The sequence below is a fragment of the Rissa tridactyla genome, chromosome 4, assembly GCF_028500815.1.
Source record: "Rissa tridactyla isolate bRisTri1 chromosome 4, bRisTri1.patW.cur.20221130, whole genome shotgun sequence".
Taxonomy (NCBI): domain Eukaryota; kingdom Metazoa; phylum Chordata; class Aves; order Charadriiformes; family Laridae; genus Rissa; species Rissa tridactyla.
In genome coordinates this window covers 31,370,948-31,394,726 of record NC_071469.1, presented here as the reverse complement: position 1 = coordinate 31,394,726, position 23,779 = coordinate 31,370,948, and the positions used below count along the sequence as shown (strand labels likewise).

The 23,779-nt window shown below is 36.8% G+C and overlaps 1 protein-coding gene across 2 annotated transcripts in view; it reads left to right on the top strand.

The window, feature by feature from the left end:
* BRMS1L (BRMS1 like transcriptional repressor) overlaps nucleotides 1–23,779 on the top strand; it is a 25,166-nt gene extending 1,387 nt beyond the window's left edge. Inside the window, exons 2-11 of one of the 2 annotated variants that reach the window (XR_008466183.1) lie at nucleotides 5,982–6,072; nucleotides 9,621–9,748; nucleotides 12,497–12,576; nucleotides 15,008–15,104; nucleotides 15,539–15,622; nucleotides 17,841–17,905; nucleotides 19,336–19,375; nucleotides 20,235–20,361; nucleotides 21,211–21,387; nucleotides 22,094–22,214. Coding sequence is in view for 1 of the 2 variants with exons in the window: in XM_054200120.1 (XP_054056095.1) it covers nucleotides 5,982–6,072; nucleotides 9,621–9,748; nucleotides 12,497–12,576; nucleotides 15,008–15,104; nucleotides 15,539–15,622; nucleotides 17,841–17,905; nucleotides 19,336–19,375; nucleotides 20,235–20,361; nucleotides 22,094–22,217 (836 nt within the window). In the remaining variant the exon portion in view is untranslated. Of the gene's footprint in view, nucleotides 1–5,981; nucleotides 6,073–9,620; nucleotides 9,749–12,496; nucleotides 12,577–15,007; nucleotides 15,105–15,538; nucleotides 15,623–17,840; nucleotides 17,906–19,335; nucleotides 19,376–20,234; nucleotides 20,362–21,210; nucleotides 21,388–22,093 lie in introns of both variants that reach the window. The other variant, XM_054200120.1, reaches the window with a different exon arrangement.

The window sequence follows — 23,779 nt, the reverse complement described above, 5'->3', positions numbered from 1 at the left end:
TTAAGTCCTGTGGCTTTTATATTCGCACTGACTGATGGAGTTCAGGGAAAGCCCTGCTATGGTGGTTCCATATGGACTTGTGGAGCTTGCCCTTGTCTGGGCTAGCAAGGTACTGGAGCCCCACAGGTATGGCACAGAGACAGCCAAGCTGGCTCTGCAGAAGTAGAGTGAAGACTTTACTAGTGCTCGGAAAGTGTGGCTGCCACACTGGGAGAGAGTATATCGCTCTCTTAGACCTTGATCTGAGTTAATACTCACTCTGTACCAGAGCTGATCCCCCAGTAAAGGCCTTGATTAATCCACAAATCCAGGTAATCTGACCATGGTTTATACAGACCTTCCTGTGTTTTGGTTGGGTTTTTTTTCCCCCCCTTTTTCCCCTTCTTCTCTCCCATCCCCCCATGCCTTTGAACTGGCAAGTATTGCTGATTGAACCCCTTTTTAAAAGTTAGGCTGCTGGTCCATGGCTGTCCACCTGGATCGAATTGCTGGCTGCCACTGTCCTGCTTCTCGTCCTTACCCACCCTTCCTGGTATGCTGTGTCTTCCTATCCCCTTTCTTGCACTGTCTTCAATGCTTGTTGGGCCTTTGTATGCTAAGGTGTCAGAAAAATAACCCATTAAAAAGGTAGCTAGTGAAAATGTCTCAGTGAAGAGTCTGATATGTAAATGGGAGGTGCTGAGGACTATGTACAGCAGTGGTTAGATAGACCGCAGCTCAATAGTAGCAGAAGTCATAAATTGCAATTTTGTGAGAATATGTAAACACCTCCAACTTAAATCAGTTAACTGGGCACCTACACGTTTTTGTGTATTTGGGACTAATGATTTGCACAAGAGGTCTCCTGGCGCAGGGAGTTCTTTAGTTCTGGGCTGTTCTGTCATCTTGCCTAATGCAATACTATACAGGAGATCTCTTCAATCAGTGAGCTATGGACCACATCCAGGGGCTTGAAAAAGTCATCAAAGTTATTATAAACATAGTGATTTTATTTGTGTCTGGATTAGCAACTGATTTGGCAAAATAAGAATAGCGAAGAAATGGTTCTGAGTAGATAGTGCTGAGGCCCCTGCACCTCCAAAGTAGTTAGGATTTATTTCCAATTATGTAGCCTTTGTTTGGAAGCTGCCTGGAGGACGAGTCATTGTTTCAAATCTTTGCGTTCTCCGTAGGTGTTGGAACGCATTTGATGAGTACCTGGAATGAAGCTTTGGGTTTACCTTGGTAGGAAAAGAACTCGGTTTGTGTTCACCAAAACTGCTGCAAACTGACCCAGTGCCTGATAAGCTGGACCAGTCATGGGACTGGCTTCAAAGCTGTACTGTACTGAAACTTGAATGTGTGCACAGCTTTTATAAACAGTTGGTCTGTTGTTGGTGGAGAGTTTATGGATACAATTACAGATCTGCTACCGAGGAAGGCTGATCAGTCCTTCCTTACGCCTGTTCTCTCATAGTGATTCTGTTGGAAAACAAGGCCAGAAAAACGTGCTTAAACTGCCTGGTTGTTCTGATGAAACCTAAACTAGGCAGCATCTCTGTCTGCTGGTGGTTATGCTGGAAAAAAGGTGAACTTGAGTGAGGGTACCAGGGCAAGCAGCTGGAGGTAATCATATTTTTAAGTTGGAAAAGCATATCTGATTACGTCCTTGTTTGCACAGCAACCTTCTCTGTTCCTTTCAGACGTGACTATTGAAAGCATGCTTCAGTTCTTTTATTATCAGAATTGTACATGGACGAAAAAGGGAACACTGTATTTTGGATGATAAATTAACGGAGATGGCTTTTGAAGAAGTTCTGATATATGAAGTTTGTTACATCTTTGAGGGGAAAACAGAGAGAGTGTAAAGGAGGAATATACAGGCTCGTTGGGCAGTAGGTGGGTGAGACACAGGGCCGTGAAGGACTCCTTGATGAGGTCCAAGAGCAGCACTGCAACTATAACCAGTACTTATTTAGTCCATCTTAGCCTACCAGTTTGTCTTGTAGATAGATGCTGTCTGAGAATGCCCTTTCTTCATCTCTTACTCTAGCTAATCTGTATGACTAAAAAAGTGACACTTTCTGTGTGAGAAAGGAAGGTTGGTACAACAGGTGTAGATTTAACTCTCTCTCCTCCAGCTCACTGGCTGTGGTGTAGTGAGAATTGTCTCTGTTAGTTCCAGCTTTGAAGTTTGCTCTCTTTCAAAGCTTGCCCTCGCTCCGGTTTGTAGTTGTGCTAATTGGTATTTTTAAAGAAAACTGAAGTTTACATGTCCTCAGAGACACTTTGGTTGATCTTTATTCAAGGCAGATAATTCCATGGTTTCACCCTTGTCTTGGTTTCTTCTGAGATTAGGGAGGAGGAAGAGGAATTGTGTTTTAAGTGAACGTAGTCTGTGAGTGTTTCTTTAAAACAATACAAGAAGCTCTCCAGATAATTTCTGTTGCATTCCACAGAGAAATGCTTTTAAGGGAGCACTTAAAAAGTGATGATTAAAGGAAATTATATGCTTGTCTCAGTGTCTTGACAAATATGAATGTACTCCATGGAGGCGTATTGTTCCTACAGACATAAGATGATTAGTACCTCAAGAAATAAGTCTTAATTAAAATTAGTAATAATAAGAAAAAAGATTTTGAGGGAAAGGTGTTTTTTTGGTTAAATTTGTCATTTGCTTTACTCGCATTCAGCCTTCTTTTTTTTTTTTTTTTTCCCCAGTAAATGCTTGAGAATACAGAAAGTGCAGTTAGAAGAAGCATAACTTGCCCTTGAGAGCTATCATTGTTTCTGTCCTGTTCCTTTTGATGCTAGTGTTTAGTGGAGAGTTTTTTATTGACCAGGATATAGAATAGCGTATTAGGGATGAATAAAAAAGCCACAAGTTATGCTTACTATCCCAGATGAAAATTTGGACATTTTTAGAGCCCTTAATATAGGCCACAGCTTATTAAAAAAAGCTATTTTAGGTGCTGTTATTTTTAAGTACTATGGGGGTTTTTGTCTTTCAACCAGGCTGCCCTAGTTACTGATTTGAACTGCTTGAATAAAGTAGGAAAAGAATGACTATGATTTTGGAAGTGTTTAAAAGCACCCTAAATACTTTGTGCAGTATGAAACTTCACAGGAAATCTGAAGTATTGAGAAAGGATAGGCCTATTAGCAAGCGTTTTAATATGAAATGAGGAATCTTTTGTCTCCAGTGATGTAAATTTTCAACTGGAAAGCCATGAGATTTGATCTTAAAACCTCTTACTCTTTCAGTACTGCATATTCCCCAATCTGTATGTTGTTTAAGGTCATGGGGAAGAATTTCCATAACTGCGGAACTGAAGGTATTTCAGGACTCTGGAAAACTTCATAATTTTATGAATCTTACTGGAGGTAAGAGTGAAGGTGAAACAACTGAAGAGCGACTTAGCATGTGAATTGCCATTCAGTATGAATGATAGGTAAATTGTAGACTTCTAGCCAGAAAGTCAAAGACTTGAGCATATATGTAGCTGAGGGGAGACTGGAGAGAGCTATGTGGTATTTCAGCATCTGCAAGATAGTGCCCTCAGATACCAATGCATTATAGTTTCTTTGCAACGCAAGTTTAAAATGTAAGATGCAGTCACTTTCCCCTCCAAGAGTGGGTCTTGCGCTGATCCTCGGCCAGGGTTACAGTTCTAATCTGTTTTCTTTGATATGTAGTCCCTAAACATAAACAATAAAATCCATGTTAATTTAAGGAAAGACTTCCAAGTGATTTCCATACTAAAACAGAACCAAAAGCATAGCTGAACACATCTGAAACACATATTTGAGTTTGAGAATAAAGTGGGAGAACTATCTGTATCCCAGTGCGTGTTCCTAGCTGGCTTCATGGGGAAATGCTTTCAAATTTTAAAGAAGCTTTACTTTTATAGCACATAAATGCTTTAGACAACTCTTTGAGTAATATGACTGCCACATTCCTTAAATTTGGCCAAGTTGAAAGTTGCCTAATCAATTTTGGCTTGAGTATTACATTGGACAGCCAAGTAAAACTGTGCTCTTTAACCTGATTTTCAGCCTTATTCTGGGATTCAGGATCTGCCTTACTTTCGAGAACAATATTTTAAAATAAAATAGTATGTCTTAACAGCCTGATACTTTCTTCCCTCACCCTCCCCAGCATGCTAAGCATTCAGTGTATTTTTTTTGAAGTTTTGTTTTTAAATTTTCTTGCTCTGTTTTCAAATACTTCAGGTTATGTCATGTTTCAAAACTTGGTGCGTGCTGTCTTTTTTGCTTGTACTAACTGTAATGTGACAAACTGTAGTAGGTCTTTAGTTTGGACTCGTGGGTACCATTGTAAATACAGATTAGTAACTGCTCCACTGCCTGCTAATTTTCATGTCCAGGCAGAGAGGGCTAGTGTAGTTTTTAGTCTTAAAAGCTTGTGACGATTTCAGGAAAAAGCTATGTGCAGAAAACTTCATACGCTGAGAGGTCAGAGCAGAAGATCTGAGTTACTCAGATCCTCCGAAGTAGCTATGCTGGCCCTGAAGCTACTCCTTTTACCTCGTCACCTTTGCAAATTGCCGTACTCTTTTGCAAAACAATAAGGATGAAGACTTGCATGCTGCTTTCTGTAGTTCGTGTAGGAGACAGCATAGAGCACTTAAACGTGTCTGTTGGAAAATGTGAGTGAGGAAGAAGCAAAAGGCTCAAGACTTGTTTGTGGTCTAGAAGAGCGAGTCCAGGCTGTCTCTGCTTGGTTCAGGATCCTATTTTGCCTTTCTGCCAGGAGATGGGATTTTTCTTGACAGAGTAACTGCTGAGATGGATATGGCCTCCTTAGGACAGCCCCTTCTCACCAACGCCTGGCCTCTTTGCACCAGTTCAGCCTCAGTTCCTGACTGCTTGGCCATCCTTTCTTCTGCATGTCTTCTCCTACTGCTTGATAATTGGTCTGTTGTACCATAACTGTAGAGAGCTAATTACTGGAGATACTGCTGCTATAAAGCAGTTTCAGGACATCTCTAACTTCTGAATACGGCCTAACAAAGCCTTTTTTTTTTTTTTTCTTCGGGGAAGGATGAGAAAGGGTCAAGAAGTTTGTAGCTTAGCTTTTCTGTTTTCTAGTCTAAGGAAAGGCAGTGGAGGTAACAACTGATTTTTAGTAACATCAAGTGGCAAAATTTTTGGCCAAAAAGTGAGTATTTATTATACTTCACAGTTATGTTCACTAGGTAAATTAAGAAAAAAATCGTGAATATAAATGAAAACAAAAACTCTGCAGAGTTTCATGTTAATTACTCTTGCTGCATAGAAGTGTACAAAAACAAGTTACTGCAAAATTCTAGACTTAGCCGATTAAGAAGTGTTTCATTAGAAATCCAGTCATTTTAAATGGTCATTAAACTACAGATATTTCCACATTAATATTTCAGCTTCAAAGAACTCTCCCAGTTGAACAGGATGAAACCTGTTCTCAAAACCAAGTGTTACTTTTTTAAATTAATAGTTATTAATAAAACAAGACCTTGAATTTTATATGACAAATGTAACATTGAACTGTGCTTTCTTTCCAGGGATTTCTTTTGCTCATAGTAACTCAAGATACACTTGAATTTTCAATGGTGGCTAATAAGTCTTCATGTTTAATGGTGCCTTTCATCTGGTGTGGTATACAATGTTTAGTTTTTCTGTTTCATGTGTTCTTAGATAAACTTTGTATTATCAGTCATGAAATTTAACCTCTTGAAGTCTTACAGAGATGTTTCCTGTTTTGAGGAAGAGAAATTGCTGTTAATGGGATTTCTTGTAGAAGTAGATCGAAGTTTCTTACTTTGTAGTTTATATGTCAAGTGATTCCTTATATTCTGCTGTAAAATGGTAATAATATAATGGATAATCTATTCATGCCTAAAATTCAGGCTTGCTTCAGATTGACTGGAAACAAAATATCCAGTTTATTTAGTTATACATTACACTGTTCAAAATAAATTACCTTTTTTTTTTTTTATTCATAGAAATGGATGATGAGGACTGTGAAAGAAGAAGAATGGAGTGTTTAGATGAAATGTCCAATCTTGAAAAGCAATTTACAGACCTTAAAGATCAGTAAGTATTTTAATGTTTTAAGTGCCTCATTTGAGGATCCATTCCATGAGAATATTGTGTGCAGTTGGTGTTTTTTGTCTTTCATATGTATGGATGCTACTTTTGGAGAAGAATAAGGATAGGGAGTTCTGAAATTATTTGCAGGCAGTTGCTTCAGAATACTTTTTATGTATTTATTTATTTTCTGATTTGCTGTAAGAATGACTTTGAAGTGTAGTTGCTGTGAAGGGCTGATGTGGGTCTATTGCATCAAAATCCTTAGCAGAACCAAGGAATTGCGATTTTAGGGAAATTTGTGATTCTGTTTATTTATTCACTCAAGGTCTTTCTCATCTGTTTATATATATGGGACAGAACCAAGCACTGTCTTTGCTAAGTAAGATATTAGGGGTTTTTTTGCAGGGTATCACAGCAGTTTTTAGAGTTGGTACCAATTAAAGTTTCTTGTCATTACTGCAAACCAGATACCAATACTAAAAAAAAAATGAAAATGCTCTTAGGTCTGTCTATAGTTTGCCATAATATCTACATCAGTAGTAAAGACCTAATAAGTAGAAGAGACCAAATTAATAGCCACAGTTACTCAAAAGTGAATTTCATTTGTATTAGAGCCAGTCTTTTGTAGGTATTTTAAGCTGGCTTTTTTTCACACGTGTCCAGACAAGGTAGATGCATCTGTTCCAATTTGGTGGTAATTTGGCAACTAACTTAATTAGGTACCTATTAAATGAAGCTTTGAGGAGACCTTGTCTATTCTTAGGTGTATATTTTCATATACTGCAGAACTGAGACATAGAACTTGCTTTGCCTAACAGGACACTGTGAGGCCTGTCTAATAGGGTCTGTAAAGAATTGCTCAACAAGCAATTTCTTGCTGCAGTGTCTAGAGAAGACTGTTTGTCCTGCTGCTCTTCTTTGGGCTGAGCATGGAGTGACCTGGGAAGTGGATCCAACTGATGAGTATTGGAGCCAGTTGGTACTGACTGGTTTGGCATTTAGAAAACTGCCAGCTTTTGAGTTCAGTCCTACTCTTTCATCTGCTGGACAGCTTGGATGACTGAAAACAGTTTGTGGAAACAAACCTTTAAGGAGTGAATATGGAGAGTGGTCTTGGGAGGAACGAAACAAGGTATTTAGGGATTGTGAATGGTGTTTGGGAGGTGGTAGGGCTGTGATATATGAGGAGGAAGGCATTGTGTAGACACTGGTTAGTTGAGAGATTGGGGTGTTCGTAGGGACTGGAAGAACTGTGATGGTGGGAATACTGGGAAATAAGCATTAGAATGATGGAAGAAGGATTGTAGGGAAGAGCAGCCATGAGTAGGGAGGTGATAAAGCTAGGAAAGAAGAAAAAGATGCATAAACAATAGGATGTTTAGTCACAACCAATAGCAGAGATGAAGAAGTGTTTTCTGCCTCCTCTTTCTTTTCAGGGAAACTGAATTTGGATGCTGTAAGTAGGATTTACAATGGTTGATAGCAGTTATCCATTTGAGGCAAAACACTGTTTGAAAATACTGGATAAACAGTTTTAGTCCATCAACTGCTGCATGGTACCAGGTGCTTGCAGCACCCAGTCCATAACTGTTTGCTCTGATGTAGCTGGAACTTGGTGCTGTGTAACCAAATGTTAGTGAGCCACCCAACCATGTGTGCTGTGCACCCGTGCTATATTCTAGTGAAATAATTCTGCTGGAGGTCCATGTTAACCATTGTGTGCATAGCATGCTTATCAAGGATTGATCCCAGCAGATTGAGCTTTGATCAGCTGCAGGCTATGTCAGTTGACTGCAGGACAGATTGCGGGTATCATACTCCTAACAGTTTGCAGGTAAGAAGGAGGGGAGTGATCACTGACCATTGCTAGGTTAGGTACACATGTTTGAACTATGGACTTGTCATCAAAGTAAAATGATGAGCAGGCTGGTGGCAGATGAACAGGAAGTATTTCTTAAGAAGGTTTTGATGTATCAGCGTACATGAACTTTCTCCTGTCTAATTCATTATTTAACCTACGCATTTCAAACAAATAAAAAAGTAGTGTCCCTCTCCCAAAGACATCTGTTACATCTGTGTAAACAGATATAACAAAGATATGTTTATCTGTGTAAACAGATAACATCTGATGTGTTCTTAACACGTAAAACAGAGTTTGTATGTTTGCTTTAATTCTATAGCTTTTGATTGTGAGGTGCAAGGTAAAAAATGAGAACAGGAAACACTGGTTATATTGATGATTCATAAAGTTAGAAGGGACCTTAAAGATTAGAAGGTTAGAGTTGTGAGGGACCTTAAAGATCATCTAGTTCCAACCTCCCTGCCATAGGCAGGGACACCTCCCACTAGACCAGGCTGCTCAAAGCCCCATCCAGCCTGGCCTTGAATGCTTCCAGGGATGGGGCATCCCTAACTTCTCTGGGCAGCCCCTTCCAGTGGATCACCACCCTCATAGTAAAAAATTTCTTCCTAATACCTAATCTAAATCTACCCTCTTCCAGTTTAAAACCATTACCCCTCGTCCTATCGCTACACTCCCTCATAAAGAGTCCCTCTCTGCCTTTCCTGTAGGCCCCTTTTAGGTACTGGAAGGCTGCTGTAAGGTCTCTCCGAAGCCTTCTCTTCTCCAGGCTGAACAGCCCCAACTCTCTCAGCCTGTCCTCATAGGAGGGGTGCTCCAGCCCTCTGATCATCTTCATAGCCCTCCTCTGGACCCGTTCCAGCAGGTCCATGTCCTTCTTATGTTGGGAGCAATGGTTCTACCATTGAACACTATATTTAAGTTATCAGTCACAGAGAGTAGAGCATTACTGTGGTTGAAATACTTGTAATTGATATTACATTAAATCCTTCAAAATGCAAGCAGACCTCTTCGTTGTCTGCCAGTAAATGTCAGCCTTTATAGAAGGAAAGAATTTTAGATAAAATAAAAATATTTTAAATACTTTTTTTTCAGAAATGGAGGATGTCAGTTACAAATTATCCTGTGATATTTGTGATAGTATGCAATATGTAGATTTTCACAGAAGATGAAATGAGGGTTGCTTAATAAGAGCCTGCCTCTCTTTTTCCTTGGTTGATGGTGGGGTGGGAGCAAATATGTGAACATGAAAGCGAATAGGTGTTTCTATCCACAAAATGTCTATCTTTCTCTTCCATGATGTAAGCCATATTATTCTTATGTATATGCATCCTTTCCTGCCCTCTTCCATGTTGATTCACCTCCTATTCCATCTTAATCCTATTAACAGCTGTGTGATTTTTTTTTTCTTCTTCCTTAGAGATGGAGATACATTTAATTTAATCTTTACTTTCTACATTTGTTATTGTCTGCATGTGTTTGCCAAACCAGGTTTAATAGACATGATGAATACTGTTCAAAAAGAAAATATGTATTGGAAAATTCAAATGGTAACAAATCTTAACTTTGCTTCAGTGGGTGTTCCATACATTAGCAAAGAGATGCAGAATAGTTCTTTTAAAAGTATTTCTTCTAACTTGTGTTTGATTTTAAATAAAATGCCTATTTTTTTTATTTCTATTATTTTAAGACTTTACAAAGAAAGATTAAGCCAAGTGGATGCAAAACTACAAGAGGTCATAGCTGGAAAAGCACCTGAATATTTAGAACCATTGGCAGCTTTACAAGAAAATATGCAAATCCGAACCAAGGTGGCAGGTAGGCATGTAAAACGGGTATTGCTGTTTCAACAGTATAAAATTGTCATACATTTTAAGGTCAATCTTCTTTTTTCTTTAGAATTGTTAAAGGAGTGTGTTTTAAAGTTGGAAATACTGTGGCATAGTTTTAAATGTAAAATATTTTTTCAAGTCGAAATGCATAGGTTACTTACCTCTTTGCGCAAGTTGCCTGATAGCATCATACTAAAAACACGGCTTTTTTTAGTGTTTCATTCAATGTCTGTCTGTGTGCAGTAAGCACAAAACTACTGAATTAAAAACAGTAATAATTTTTATTAGTCAGAAAATTTGGGATCAAGCCTACGCACTGGTCACTGTTGAAATGAGGAGATATGTAGGTGCTATCTCATGATGAACTGCTTGCCAGATCATCCTAGATTATCATGTTTTTCCTGCTTTTCAAGTCTGCATCTCTTCTACTCCTCTGCTCCCATCCTCCTGTTCCATCTGGGGAAGGAGGAAAACTCTTGTCCTTAGCAGCTTTTATCTATGCTGCATTTTAATTATTAAAACTAATGTTTAAATAGGCTTTTATACTCATAGAAGAAGCAGGCAAGAACTTTTATCTTCTTCTGGGATACAACCATATAGTCATATGGAATTGTGGTATTATAGGAGGACAAAGTTCTGTACTTCCCTATTGTGAATTATAAATTCTTTTCATGTTACAGCTCGACTCCTTTAGGGAGTAATTGAGCTGTCTAAGGGTTACCTAACACAGGCTGTCAGAGAGCCAAAAGGCAGATAGTCGTGATCTCTCTAGCCAGAGATGCTATGCATGTCTTTTCTAAGAAATTCAGCAGAAGCACGGTGCAGGCAAACTGGAAAATGGAAAGCCTGCTTACACTTTCATAATACTAGTGCTACTTCAGTTCTACTCAGTATGTCTTCATTGGTACTTTTGTCGTCAGGCTATGAGGAGAATTTGAAATCTTTTGGTCTATTGCATTTCGTTCCCTTCTGGTCCATAATGCTTTTTATCAGCTGGTGATCCAGAATTTGTGTGTTCTAATATCGTAACCCAAATTTACTTGTCTAGTCCTTAGTAGCCCACTTGGGCTTTGCAGAAGGCTCATAAGTGAACTTGCAGAAGGCTTGATGTAAAAGCAACCTTAACCCAGACTTTTGATTTTCATTTTTAAATGTGGCTGTCTGTCGGTGCTCTCACATAGGTGCGTATGGATAGGCAGAATATTAGAGATTCTCCTGATTTGTCTTCAGCAGCATTGAAAAGCCATGTTCCAATGTAAAAAGAGCCTGGGGTAAAAACTACAAAGTTTCCTTGAAGCTGAGACTAGAAATCAGGATTGGTTTTGTTTTTCCTTTTGTCCCCAACTGAATGAAATAAGTAAAATTATTTTAGAGAAAGTAAGAAACTGCGGAACAAGCTTATTTTCTCTTACTGTTTGAGAGCCCTGACAGAAGTGGGTAGTAGCAGGACTTGAGCCCCAGCAGGTAACCGCTGAGGACCTACTTCTATGTGAGAGAGGGCAGGAAGGGGTGAATAAAACCAAACTAAACTATGTTTAGCTAAACTATGGATATAAGTAGTAGAAAAGAAATCGCTGTTCCTCTGCTCTCTAAGGCACTGACCACTATTCACACGAAATGTGGATCAGCAAGTCGGGAATACAACTGTTTCTTTTAGAAGTATTCATATCTACACTGCTCGATTTCAGGCAAGTGAGCAGTGATTGTAAATTGGTAGACCTAGATATACCAGTCAGCCATAAATATTTTAAAAAAAAAAAAAAAAAGCCAACATGACATACTGATGTAAGAAAAGAACATTTTGAATTCTAGTTCAAAAGTGACTTCGCATCAAAAAGATGATTGACATAATACTTGCAGTTTGTTTTTCAGAGGAATTGCCGGTAATGGTATTGTTCCTCTTGCACTGTGTTCGTTTATTATAGTCTACTGCATTCTAAGGAAAGTTGTTTTGGGTATTTCTTCAGTTGCTAGACAGCACCGGCGTGTGTGCAATCTTAACTCCTCAAGGTGGTAATCTGGAACAATTTAAATATTTTGCGTTGAATGCATTGACTATATTAAATCCAGTTCTATCTATACCTGCCAGATATTACATTTCAGATACTTTTCAGATTTTTTCAGCTGTCTGTTTAGTAGACATGTTTTCAGAAATGTATAAGAAATGCTTCTAATACTCCGAAGCAATATCCTTTGTATCACGAGGTGGCTATTTCTAAGAATGGAGCAGAGTCTTGCTAATTGGTGTGATTTATTGAGGTCATGCATTATAAAGTAAGCCTTATTCTAAATATTGATTTGTAAAAGCTGGTTCATTCATTCAGTTTTCTAGCTGTCTAAAAACCCCAAAACATTATTTAAAACTCTAATTAGAAAATAAGAGGCCATTTAGTACTTCATGGACTTGAAAACTGAGGATAGGCAGGATAATTTGATCAGAAATATGAAATAGACCTATCTTGTAAAGTTAGCATGACCACTGGTGTAATTTGTTGACAGATAGGGAAAAAAGTTATTAAAATAGCATTTATTTTTCCTCTGATCTTCAGAATTAGGGATTACTTGTTCTTATTTTTACTCTGTAAAGCAACCAGCCACTGTAAGTGCCTAATATAATACATCTGTATCTTCCACTATGTACGTGTATTGGGACTTGTGGACAGTCTTAAAAGAGAATTCTGAAGTCAGGTATTAGCTAAAGAAAGTAATATTGCTGTAATTTGTCTGATTACAGGTATCTATAGAGAGCTTTGTCTGGAATCTGTGAAGAACAAGTATGAATGTGAAATTCAAGCCTCTCGACAGCATTGTGAGGTTGTGCCTGCTATTTTCATCAATAGCTAACCTAGTCTAACTTTACTGTGTGTCATGCTTTCCAAGTTCAGTGCACGTTTTTATTGTTGTTATTTGCTAATTGAATCTAGTTGCCTTGTGATATTTAAGCACACTTAAGAGGTTATTCAAAGCATATAAAACAATTTAGCTTTTTTTTGTTTGGCTTTCCATATAAGTATAGCTAAAGTTTCTTATTTTTCATTAACACGTTCTTACTAATAGGTTCGCACATGATTTTTTTTAACCTTTATTACAAAAAGATTACCAAGAACAATACAAATACTCCAGTACATGTATGTCCAATGCTGTAACATAACTGCTTAGATCCTGAGGTTTGCATCATAGTACTCCTCAACCATCCATTACTTAAAGATGTTTTCTTCCGAGTGGTTCACCATATTTCTGAAGTCTGTGGCTCCTACTATACCAATAAAGCAAGAATGTGCATGCGTACTTTTAAAAAAAATTTCCATTTTCTTGATACCTTGGGAAAGAGCAAGGTATAATGAAGGGACTACTCATTACTGACTGTCGTCTTTCCTGTGAATACTCCTGAGCTTGGACAGAATCCTGTAAGATTTGCAGGGTTTCTCATCCATGATTGAATGATTTGCTTTGGCTATGTATCATTCCTCTTTACAGTGGTCCTTGTCCCTTCTTTAGCTATTGTGTTTCTACTGTGAAACCTTCAAAATTCAAATAGTCACCATCCCATAAGGCTCTCTTGGGGGAAAAGCTCTTTAAAGTCAGCAGTGCTGCTTGTAGAGTCACTATTTCACTGGAAAATAACCATTCAGCAAGAATGCTTCTGATGCCTTTAACAGCTTTTCACACCTTATTTGTCACCAAGTGCTTGAAGCAAAACAGATGTCTAAACACCAACACTATTTAATTTTAAAATGGAATTTTAAAATGGTCTCAGAACAGACAACAGTCATTTAGCATTTCAGATACATGTAGGAGGCTTCCACCTTTTCAGTCCCGCTGGGAATTTTTTTTTATAATGAGGGATTGAAAAGCTATATAAAAGGAGGTCTTTGGAATTTAAATACGTTGTAACTTGAAGGGAATGGTAAACATGACAGTCATTTAAGTAAATCAGGGTTCTTTGTTTTCATATATTCCTGAACTGTTTTGCTTCCCCCCAGCATAGGAGGGAACACTGGTAAAGGTGAGTTTCTGTTAATATGCTGTGCTATGGGCAGGAGCAGTTGAGGGACAGACATCTGCTGACTTGGCTCTTGGGACTGCAGCTTCTGGCAGAGACATGGTAGCAAATAGTTAGACACAGTGACTTATGGCTGCTTAAGCTGTCTTTTCAGTAAGTCCAAGCTGTCTGATTTCCAGAGTTGTTAAAGATGTTGCTCAGTGAAAAAGAATTTTAAAATGTAACAGTCAGCCCTACTCCATGTTTTAGGAAATGTGCAAGCTTATGAAAGAACAGTAAATTTATTTCCTTGAGGCTTGGAACTCAGCTTAATTCCAAGTTACTGGTTTAGAGAGTTTAGTGTTTTTCAATGCTGCCTTTAAAAGGGTAACTGATCTATATAGATACTGTGTAATTTCAGTATCAGTCCTATGTGGTGGACTGTAATTGAGAGCAGCTTACTACAAAGTTGATGTTCTGAAACGCTGAGAGATGGAAGAGAGTGCAGACTGCACAAAACGCTGCAGAAAGTTCACATCACAGTGTGGTTTTGTTTGCCTTTGTATATAAAAAGTGCTAATGATATACCTAACATTGAAGTCATCAGGTAAATCTATTTGAATCAGAAATTGCCTTTTAAAAGGACAAGCTAGCTAACTTTTCTAAAGTAGTGCTTTTAAAGTGTTTCTCACAGCTTTAAGGTAGACAATTATGCTTTCACAACTATCTAGATCATTTTACGTGCTCAATAAATTCTTACTTTTGTGGGAAGGCTTTTTTCAGATCTATGAAAACAGACAATTATAAATATTGTGGTAATAGATAATAATTCTCTATAAATGACTGCAGGTTTATTAATATTGGAAGCAGCTTAATAAAAAGCTTTCCATGAAAACATTATATTTTCTGATCTGTTATTCATTGTGAATAAATCTTTGCTATCCAAAAGGAAAATACTGTATTTGTGTAAAAATACAAATAGTTATTAGGGAGATCTAGCTGTATGCTTTTGTATACTTAGTTATTCTTGGTACTGATATTTGATAACTTTATTTACACTTATGCCAAGTGAGTGTGCTGTCTTTAAGGAGCTAGGATATTGTGCTAAAAAAGTGGATAGAGGTCATATGCTTTATGGCTTTTGAAGAATTTTCACCTAAAGCTACTCTTACCTTCCTTCTGCTGAGGCTTTAAATTGTTATCACATATATTTAGAGGACAGAACTTAGAAATCACACATTTTTACATTACTTGCTTTTTTAGAGTGAAAAGCTTCTGTTGTATGATACTGTACAAAGTGAACTAGAAGAGAAGATTAGAAGACTTGAAGAGGACAGGCATAGCATTGACATTACCTCAGGTGGATGGAAATTCAAAGCTGTTTTTTTTTTTTGTTGGGGTTTTTTTGGTGTTTTTTTGGGGGGGTTTATGTTTGTGGTTGTTTTTGTTTTTCCTTTCATGTTCTGGTAGCTACTGATTAGTTGACTGTACACATAGTATGTCTGGTGAGTTTCAGGTTATCCAGTAGAATGCTATTCAGCTGTAGACTTTGGGGAGGGGGTTGAATTTTAGCTTAAACCAAACTTTGTTCTTGTAATTGTCAGCATCCTTTATATGTTTTGAGGGTATTAATCTGTGACTATATTATCATGTAAAGCCTTCTTTCTGTTCAGAAACAGCATCTCACCAAAAAATGTGGGTTTTTTCCATTCTTGGACAATGGTTTCTGCTGTAAAAAGAGATAGGCATGTAAAAGTTTCTAATTCATAGCATGTTCTTACTATGTCTTTTCAGAATTATGGAATGATGAGTTACAGTCCAGGAAGAAAAGGAAGGATCCATTTAGTCCAGATAAGAAGAAACCTGTTGTTGTATCAGATATCCTTTTACTGAAATCACTGTACTTTCTAGTCGTGTTCACTGGTTTATAGCTAGTCTTATTACATATGTCATTACTAACAAATTGGATGCATTCTCAAAATTGATTTTTGCATGGCAGATGTTATTCTAATTCAGATTAGAGAAACCATGTTGACACATCCCACTATGAAAATTGAAATTAAGATTCTTTTAGCGAACTACTAGTTTCATATAGAGAATATTTCTAAAAACTGATTTTTCTAACTCTTCAAAAAACCAGAGCCACAGGCAAAAGCAGGAAAAAAGTTAGGCATTATGTTTGCAAAGTATAACTTGACTTGTGTAACTTCTCCTGTATAACTTTGCTTCTCAGACTGGGACATCTTTACCTCACTTTATTGCTTTTTAACAATTCCATAGACTTTAGAACCCTCTTTGATTAAAAGTTTATAATTCCAAGAATTGAGATGGTTTGGGATGCGTTTGTGGGTTTGGGGTTCCTGTAGAGTGAGTCTAGTATTTAAGAATTTTTCACTGATGACTTCTTCCTAGCTGTTGATAAGCGTGTAGTGCAGTTGAAACTTCTTAAGGTACAACACCTAAGAAGCAGTATCATCTTTCTCCAGAGAAGGGAGATGCCTTTGCAAACTGAGTGTTCTCTCTACCCCTACCCCCAGCCTAACATTTTTATAGGATAGACATGTGATGGCTTAGAAGTTGCCAGAATCATGGAGACTACCTAAAAGAGACCGCTTTCTAAGTATTGACATTATATGGTATAAAGGCCATTTTTTATTGCTAAGCTGCTGCAAAAAAACCATTGCTATCTTCGCAAGGTTTTGTAATGTGAAGAGAAGGTGGGAAGGAAGAAGTTATTGAAAAAACTGTCATCATTGGGACACCCTCCTTCAGGGTGGTTGATTTATTGGAACACATCCCAGATGCATGATTTGTCCTAATAATGACTGTTCTTTCATTAGGATGTGTCATAAATTCAGTTTAGTAGAGATGGTTTTTAACTATTGCTTAAAAGCCAAGTGGTATTAATCAATGCAGGTACAAGTGGCTTCATTAGTTTCTTAACTCGTTTTAGCAATTTCAGTGCCAGGTTGTGTGAAAGTGTATTTTCTTTAGCTATTAGTTGTCCGTGTCTTCAGGATGTCCATATAAATAGCATCAGATTCTGTGAATTATAAGCTACCTTGCCATTTTAGAATGTGTTCCAAATGGAAGATATTAACATAGTATTAGGTCTAAAACCCCAGCAATTTCAGGAAATTCATAAGGCTGAAAATCCTTTCAGTTCTGAAGTAAATTAATTTGCTCTTTTTGCTTATGATTTTATAATACTTGTGAACTTGTCAGTTTGTACAGATCTGTGTAAAGCGAATACGTAGAAATTTGACATGGCTTTTGATTTGTAATTGTTTGCTATTTAGAGGAAAACAAATTTGAAAATGGCTAATGATTCTTAAAATTTCAAATGGAATGCAAGTTAAAGCTCTCAATGCCATTTTAGGAGATTGTGGTTTTAAACATTCATAGCACCTTTTTCTAAACTTGTTTCTCCCCATTTCATCTATGAAAAACAAAGTAAAAACTGAAGGCTGCTATAATGGAATAGCTATGCTATATGGAGTTTTGTTTTGAATGTCACGTATTGTTCTAATACACAATTTTTACTTTACATTTGATAGTTCAAGGAATGGTCTTTGCCTTTCTGCCTCCTGTTTTGGGATATTTGATATTCAGAGATGTGGTGCTGTTTCCATTTTTCTGTCAAAGACATATGATGCAGAATACTGAAAAAAATAATGATTTTATTAAAGCTGATAGTAGTATAGATGCTGATTTGCAGCGTTATATTGAAATTACAGTGAATTTTAATTGAATTTTAATTGAATTTAATTAATTTGTAAACTTAATTGTAGTATTGCAAATAGAATGATTTTTGGAACTGTTAGGGATAGAATGGTTGTATCACAATTGTTTATCTTATTGTCATGTTGAACTCCAGTAGCCTGAATATCTACATGCTATTACTTATCTCTTTTATAATTTTTAAAATGTACTTCTAGGTTGCATAATTCAAAGATGCATTTGTTTTTGCTGAGCTTTCACTTTGTGTAGGTATTCTTTGTGTGAAAGATTGGCAGAACAGAGCTATTTATGTCTTTCTACAAACAGTAGAGTATTTTTATTATTGCTGTTTAAGAGTTTTCCCTAACTTTTCCACGCCCCTATATAGTTTATATGTTACAAGACCTTGATATACTTGAAGACTGGACAACAATAAGGAAGGTAAGATGAAAGGATGGATGTCAGTGGCTGTGGGTTTTGTTTGGGTTCTTGTCTAGTCCTTTTCCCTCTTAAAAATATTTAAATGTATTTCTTATGTGATCAAAACTCTAAATAGATTTTTATTTCTTCAGTAGTCAGCTAATCATTCCAGTTCAAGCAATGTTATTGCTGCTTTTTCTGACTCTACCCGAATTATGCAAGGGAATCCAATAAAGTGGCAGAAGAGGTTATCTCTAAAATGGGTAGTCCGTAACTTTCCATAAAGGGAGCCTAAAGCCTGCGTCAAGAGGATCTGCTTTCTTTCAGTCTAGCATAATTGGGTGGAAACTATGCTAGGATAGTTTGATAGGATTTTGTTTTAAATTAAGTTTTTTTTTTTTAAAAAACATATATATCATATGGTATGTTTTCACATAGTAAATAGTTTATTTTATGAAGATGTCTATGCTTCTACCTTTTCTTTTTTTTTGGTGTAAAGTGAAACGCTGTGTTTTTCCCAGATTATGTGAGAATCGGGGTTTGCAGGAAGAGAAATTTGTTTGACCAATTGCTGTATTTGAAAAAATAAATCCAGCTTTTAAGTGCAGAATGCCTTTTTCAGATCTTTGTCATATTGTTAAAGCAACTTCCTGGAATGAATCTCTATCCTTACCTTGTAGCTGCAGTCAGAAAATTTCCCCTAGTACTTCCCAGTTTATGGAATAGCAAATTACTTATGCGAATTCAAAAACTTGGTGGGAAATGGCTTTGAGTCAGTTTCTATCCTGCTTTATACTTGCACGTATTTCCTAAACAAGGAGTAAAATGTGATGCCTGTGTGAAAACTTGTCTGACTTTTCCTAACACATCAGAGGAACAGCACAAATTAATTTTCCCTCAGTTTCTTTCCTGTAGTGTAACATGATTTTAAATAATAGCAACAAACCCAGAATCTACTGTGTATTTTGTCTTTTCTGGAAATAATTTTAAAAACCCAAAAGCAAACAAACAACCCCCAAAAATACTTAAGAGGTTTTTTTTTTAAACCTACTTAATACGACACGTTCACACGAGAGAAAATTTGTATGCTTATGAGTGTAATGTATAAATCAAAAGAGTTAGGTTGTTCATATAGCATTTTGTTTTTCAGAATGAGTTGATGTCATTTTGTATTTTCTCGACAGAATTACAAAACAGCAATTTTAATTAGAAAACCTCCCGAGTTATTTGAAATCAAAACTTTCTAAAGAAGGTGATTTTTTTCACCCTCAAAATGCTGTTTTATGTAGTTACCGAGTTACTGTTGAACACATTTTTATTTTAGGCTTGTTCTGATTGTGGTTTTTGCATGTAAAAGCAAGTATCCTGAGCTACGCTGCACAATTACAGCTGGCAGTTTAGAAAAAAAGACTACGCTTGCTGACTAACTTCATTTTCTTTTGTGTTTCAAGGCAATGGCTACGCTGGGGCCACACAGAGTAAAGCCAGAACGTAAGTAAACATTGTCTGGTTTCACAAGACAGAACTTGCTGTGTGCAGCGATGCAAACTCCATCTAGGCAGATCGTATTTATTTTAGCCCTGGTACGCTGATGGAGGATGGGGTGAGGTAGCTGGAAGATGTGGCTTTTGTCTTTCCCCTCTCTCAAGTGCTGATACTCGTAGCTCGATTGCTGATGATTGTGTTGAGACCTGAATTCTAGAAAATTATCAAAAATAATGTAGGCTTCTGAAAGCGGGTTACACCAATTAGTATGAGCAAGCTATGCCAGTGTTTACACAAGACGAGGCAGGAAACTAAGAGCGTCCGGACCTTAAGGGTGCATTCTAAAGGATCCTCACGTTCACTGCAAGCTACAGCCCTGAAAAAGTAGAGCTATGGGAAAGGAGTGTTAACTGATATTTGGCACTGAGGTGAGAAGCACATTAATGCTAGGCAAAATCAAATACTTGGAGACAGTGAGTAAGGAGGAAAAGGGAGAGGAGGCAAGCAGGTAGTGTATTTCTTTAGTGATGTATTACTACTTGCATGTTGTGATAATGTGCTGATGAAGAGGTTTCAGGTTCTGCCATTTGAAGTCTTCTCTATATTGCATTGCTCCATTTGTGAAAAATTCATATCGCAGATACGAAGGTTGTGGGGAAGAGAATTTCTATCTAAAAATTGAAATATAACTTTTAATTTATCTGACTGGAAATAAGACGGTATCTTGCCTTCAGTTTTCTCGGGTCCCTGCAATTATTAAGACAGAGACTACTTCTGATAATGGAAAAAATGTGTTTTCTATGTAAATAACATCTAACTGACTTCTGCCGAGTCAATATTAAGTGACTTTTATTGATCATTTTAGCACCTGTCAAATTAGAAAAGCATCTACATAGCGCTAGATCTGAAGAAGGAAGACTCTATTATGATGGAGAGTGGTATGGACGTGGTCAGACGATATGCATTGATAAGAAAGATGAATGTCCTACAAGGTAAAGATTACTCAGTTTATGCAGCTCTGTACATTCACGTTAAGCAATAGATAGGATGATGGCATTGAAGAATAGGCTTGTTTGGAAATACTGCCACCTCGGTATCATACATCAATTCACCTTGGAAGACAGGCATTATCAAAGAAGGTTGAGCGCTGGACTTCTGAGAGAGGCTGGTAAAGGTTGGACTTCACCAAAGGTAATGACATGTTTGTCAAGCTAGGATCTGACTAACAATTTAAGCTCTTACTATTTTCTGAATAGCCTTTGAGTAAGTTTTGTTTAGTATCTTGGGAGTTCGTTGCTTTGAGAATTTGGTCTGTTGGCCCACCCAAAAAAAATTACGAAAAACCACTTTATACTATTAAAGATAAGCTTTGTTTTCAGTTCAGTAATACTCTGAAAGAAGAGAGTTGGAACTTTTTTTTATGGCTTTTCCTCCTCTTAACAAAGTTTCTACCTGGAAACGGTCTAAATATTACAGTGCAAATTTGGTTGAATATTTAAGATATATAAATTTATTTTCTATGGCTAATTATGGATAATAATTGTCAATTTTATAAGATGAGTATATTTAAAACAACAGTTAAAATTAAATGTATATCATACCTTTTACTGAATGGGGCAAATCAATATAAGAGCAGTGTTTATTAAATATGCACAGCTACCCATGAAAATTAACTTTAACTCCATATAGCAGTAGTTTACTGTAAAACTGGCTGTTTCTTTCTTTCCCTGTGTATGAAGGGGAACAGATTTTAGTGATTTTGATGTTTGTTCAGGGCTGAAACAGGAAGGTATTTTAGTAAACTATATATTCTTTCTGAAATGTAAAAAATTCTGAATTAGTTTTGCAGAACGGAGCAGTTGTACTGGGCCAAAAAAAGATCTTACTGTCCAGTGTCTGACGACAGCCAAAAGCTGATGTTTAACAGGGCGAGCATACAGTGGAACTTTCCCAGCCTTTCAAGATTTCAGCAACTTGCAAGGCTGAAGAGTTTCCTGGAGGGAGTTTTGTCACACTCAGTATGTGATAGATCTTTCTTCCATTAACTGTTTTAATCTCTGGTTTTGAGCCTTTTTCTGTCATCAGTTCTACTTGATTTTTTTTTTTTTTTTTTTTTTTTTCCCTAGGGGCATGAGGGGGGAGTTGTGCTCACTGTTTGTATTGAGGTTTACCACAGGGAGCATAAAAACATCATTCATATAAGAATGGTTCAGTAAATCAGGCTTTGACTTTATTTCTTATGGTCTTGGTATAGTGACTAGCAGTTGAATACTTCTTTTGCTGTAAATTTTGGGCTTCAATCTGAATACAAAATATTTGGAAAAAAGTTAAACAAAGTAATTTCTGGGTATGTTTTCCAACAGATCTTTTTTTTTTTCCATAGGTAGTCTATTGTGTTTTCTGTGGGTGACTTTTCTATGGTGTTCTTCTAAACAATTAAAGTATTTGTACATGTTGAGGGTTTTCTCATAGGAGAAGAAAATAGATAGATGGCTGAAAAAATACATACCTTCACTACAGACACATGCAGTTACCAAAGAATTCTGTTAAAACCATCCTTACAACGGAGCCAGTATCTTTTGGGCCTAGCACTTACAACTAATGCATATTTTCATTTACTGTATGGAAATACTGCTGCAGTTTTGAGGTTATTTATTAGCTTATAAGGTTTCTAAATTCTTCTTGTTTTTCTTCCCCTGACCCTTCTTCCCTCATTTTCTGTAGTGCCATAATTACAACAATTAACCATGATGAAGTTTGGTTTAAAAGACCGGATGGGAGCAAGTCCAAGCTGTATATTTCTCAGCTACAGAAAGGAAAATATTCAATAAAGCATAATCACAACTGACCGTTGCTAACGAGATATGAAACAAGTGGTATTGCCATGCTTGATGTGCCATGGGGTGAAAGATGTATTTAATAGTGTTTTGTATTCCTTATAAATTTACAGCAGTATCTGATGTGTATTTGTAGTGCTATATGTGAACTTCATATGGATGGCCTTCAGAAATCTGAGGATGTTAAATCCTGTTGACAGACATTTTACCTCCAAATTGGGTCCAGTGCCTAAGATATGAAGTACGCTCATCAAGTATAATGGCTCAGAACTTCTCATATTCGTAAAATGAAAAAGAAAAAAAAAAGTTGTTGGTTTTTTTTTTCCCATTGGTGACCAGTTGGTGTGATAAAAATGATAACCATAATTACCAGCAATTCACTTCATTTTCGGTGAACATGTCATGCTTCTCTTGTGGATGTAAATTTAGCCTGTTCAGCTGTTGCTTTTGAATAGATTGTAACATGCATAAGCATTCTTTTAAATGAAGTGGACTGATTTATTAAAATTATTGCCCTCAAAAGCTCTGCTAGTACTGACTGTGTTATATTTTGTAAGGTTTACTATATTGCTTGTAATGAGACAAAGCTACGTTTTTGAGGAGCACTTTTCAAGTTTAGGACCCTATTCTATAGCAAACAAAATTATTGGTGATTTTTTTTTTCTTCTTCCCCAGATTGCCAGCAAAATTTATGCATAAAGTAGACAGTGTCGCTCCAACCTGTGTTCTATGTAGTCCACAAAGAAAAACTGTGGGGGTGGTTATGTAAATACTGTTGCATGCTCTGCTTGTTTGGTCCACAGTTGTATGAAATACTACGAATCTTTTTTTCAAAAGGAAAGTATTTCCCCAGAAATCACGTGTCTGGGAAAATTTACACTGACTTTTTCACCAAACACTATTTTCCAAATTTTTGTACCCTACTTCATCTTACTGTACACCAGAATTATTTCCTGCAGCTTAGAAAGCTGAATTTCTCTTAACCCTTACTGTTTAAGCCACGGAGAAAAGTCCTAAATCCTTGATGTTACTGTGATGTGCTTGGAACATCTAGAATGATAGATGGGATTGCTGAAGAATTATTAATGCGTTGGTTATGTGCACTTTAATCTCCATTTATGTTGGTTCTTCTTGGAGAAAGAAAGCATCCATTTGCTTTAAATAATCACAGCAAATAAGTATTTTTATTGTAACATATAAATGTTTTATTCCTATATTGATTGTCTCTTCTAGTGCAGGGTGGTAGTTACTTTCCAAATGCCAAATCATTTTCTGCCGAGTGTTGCTTTTCTACAATTGTATGACATTATTAAGCAAATGTACAGAAAGTAACAATTGACATGTTGGCTTTTAACAATATGAACTGTATGTATACAGTTGTTTGATAAACATTTTGTAATAAAATATTCGTATTTTTTAACTTAGTATATAAATAAATGATCTGTGGTAGTGGACATCTTCTATGTTGTTTTGCTCTTTGGTTTTCTAGTCTTGTTGGAATTGATGATGTACCAAATGCTAAAGGGAAATCTATTTCAGTTTTCGGAAGGCCTAAATCTTTTTAAAGACCTTT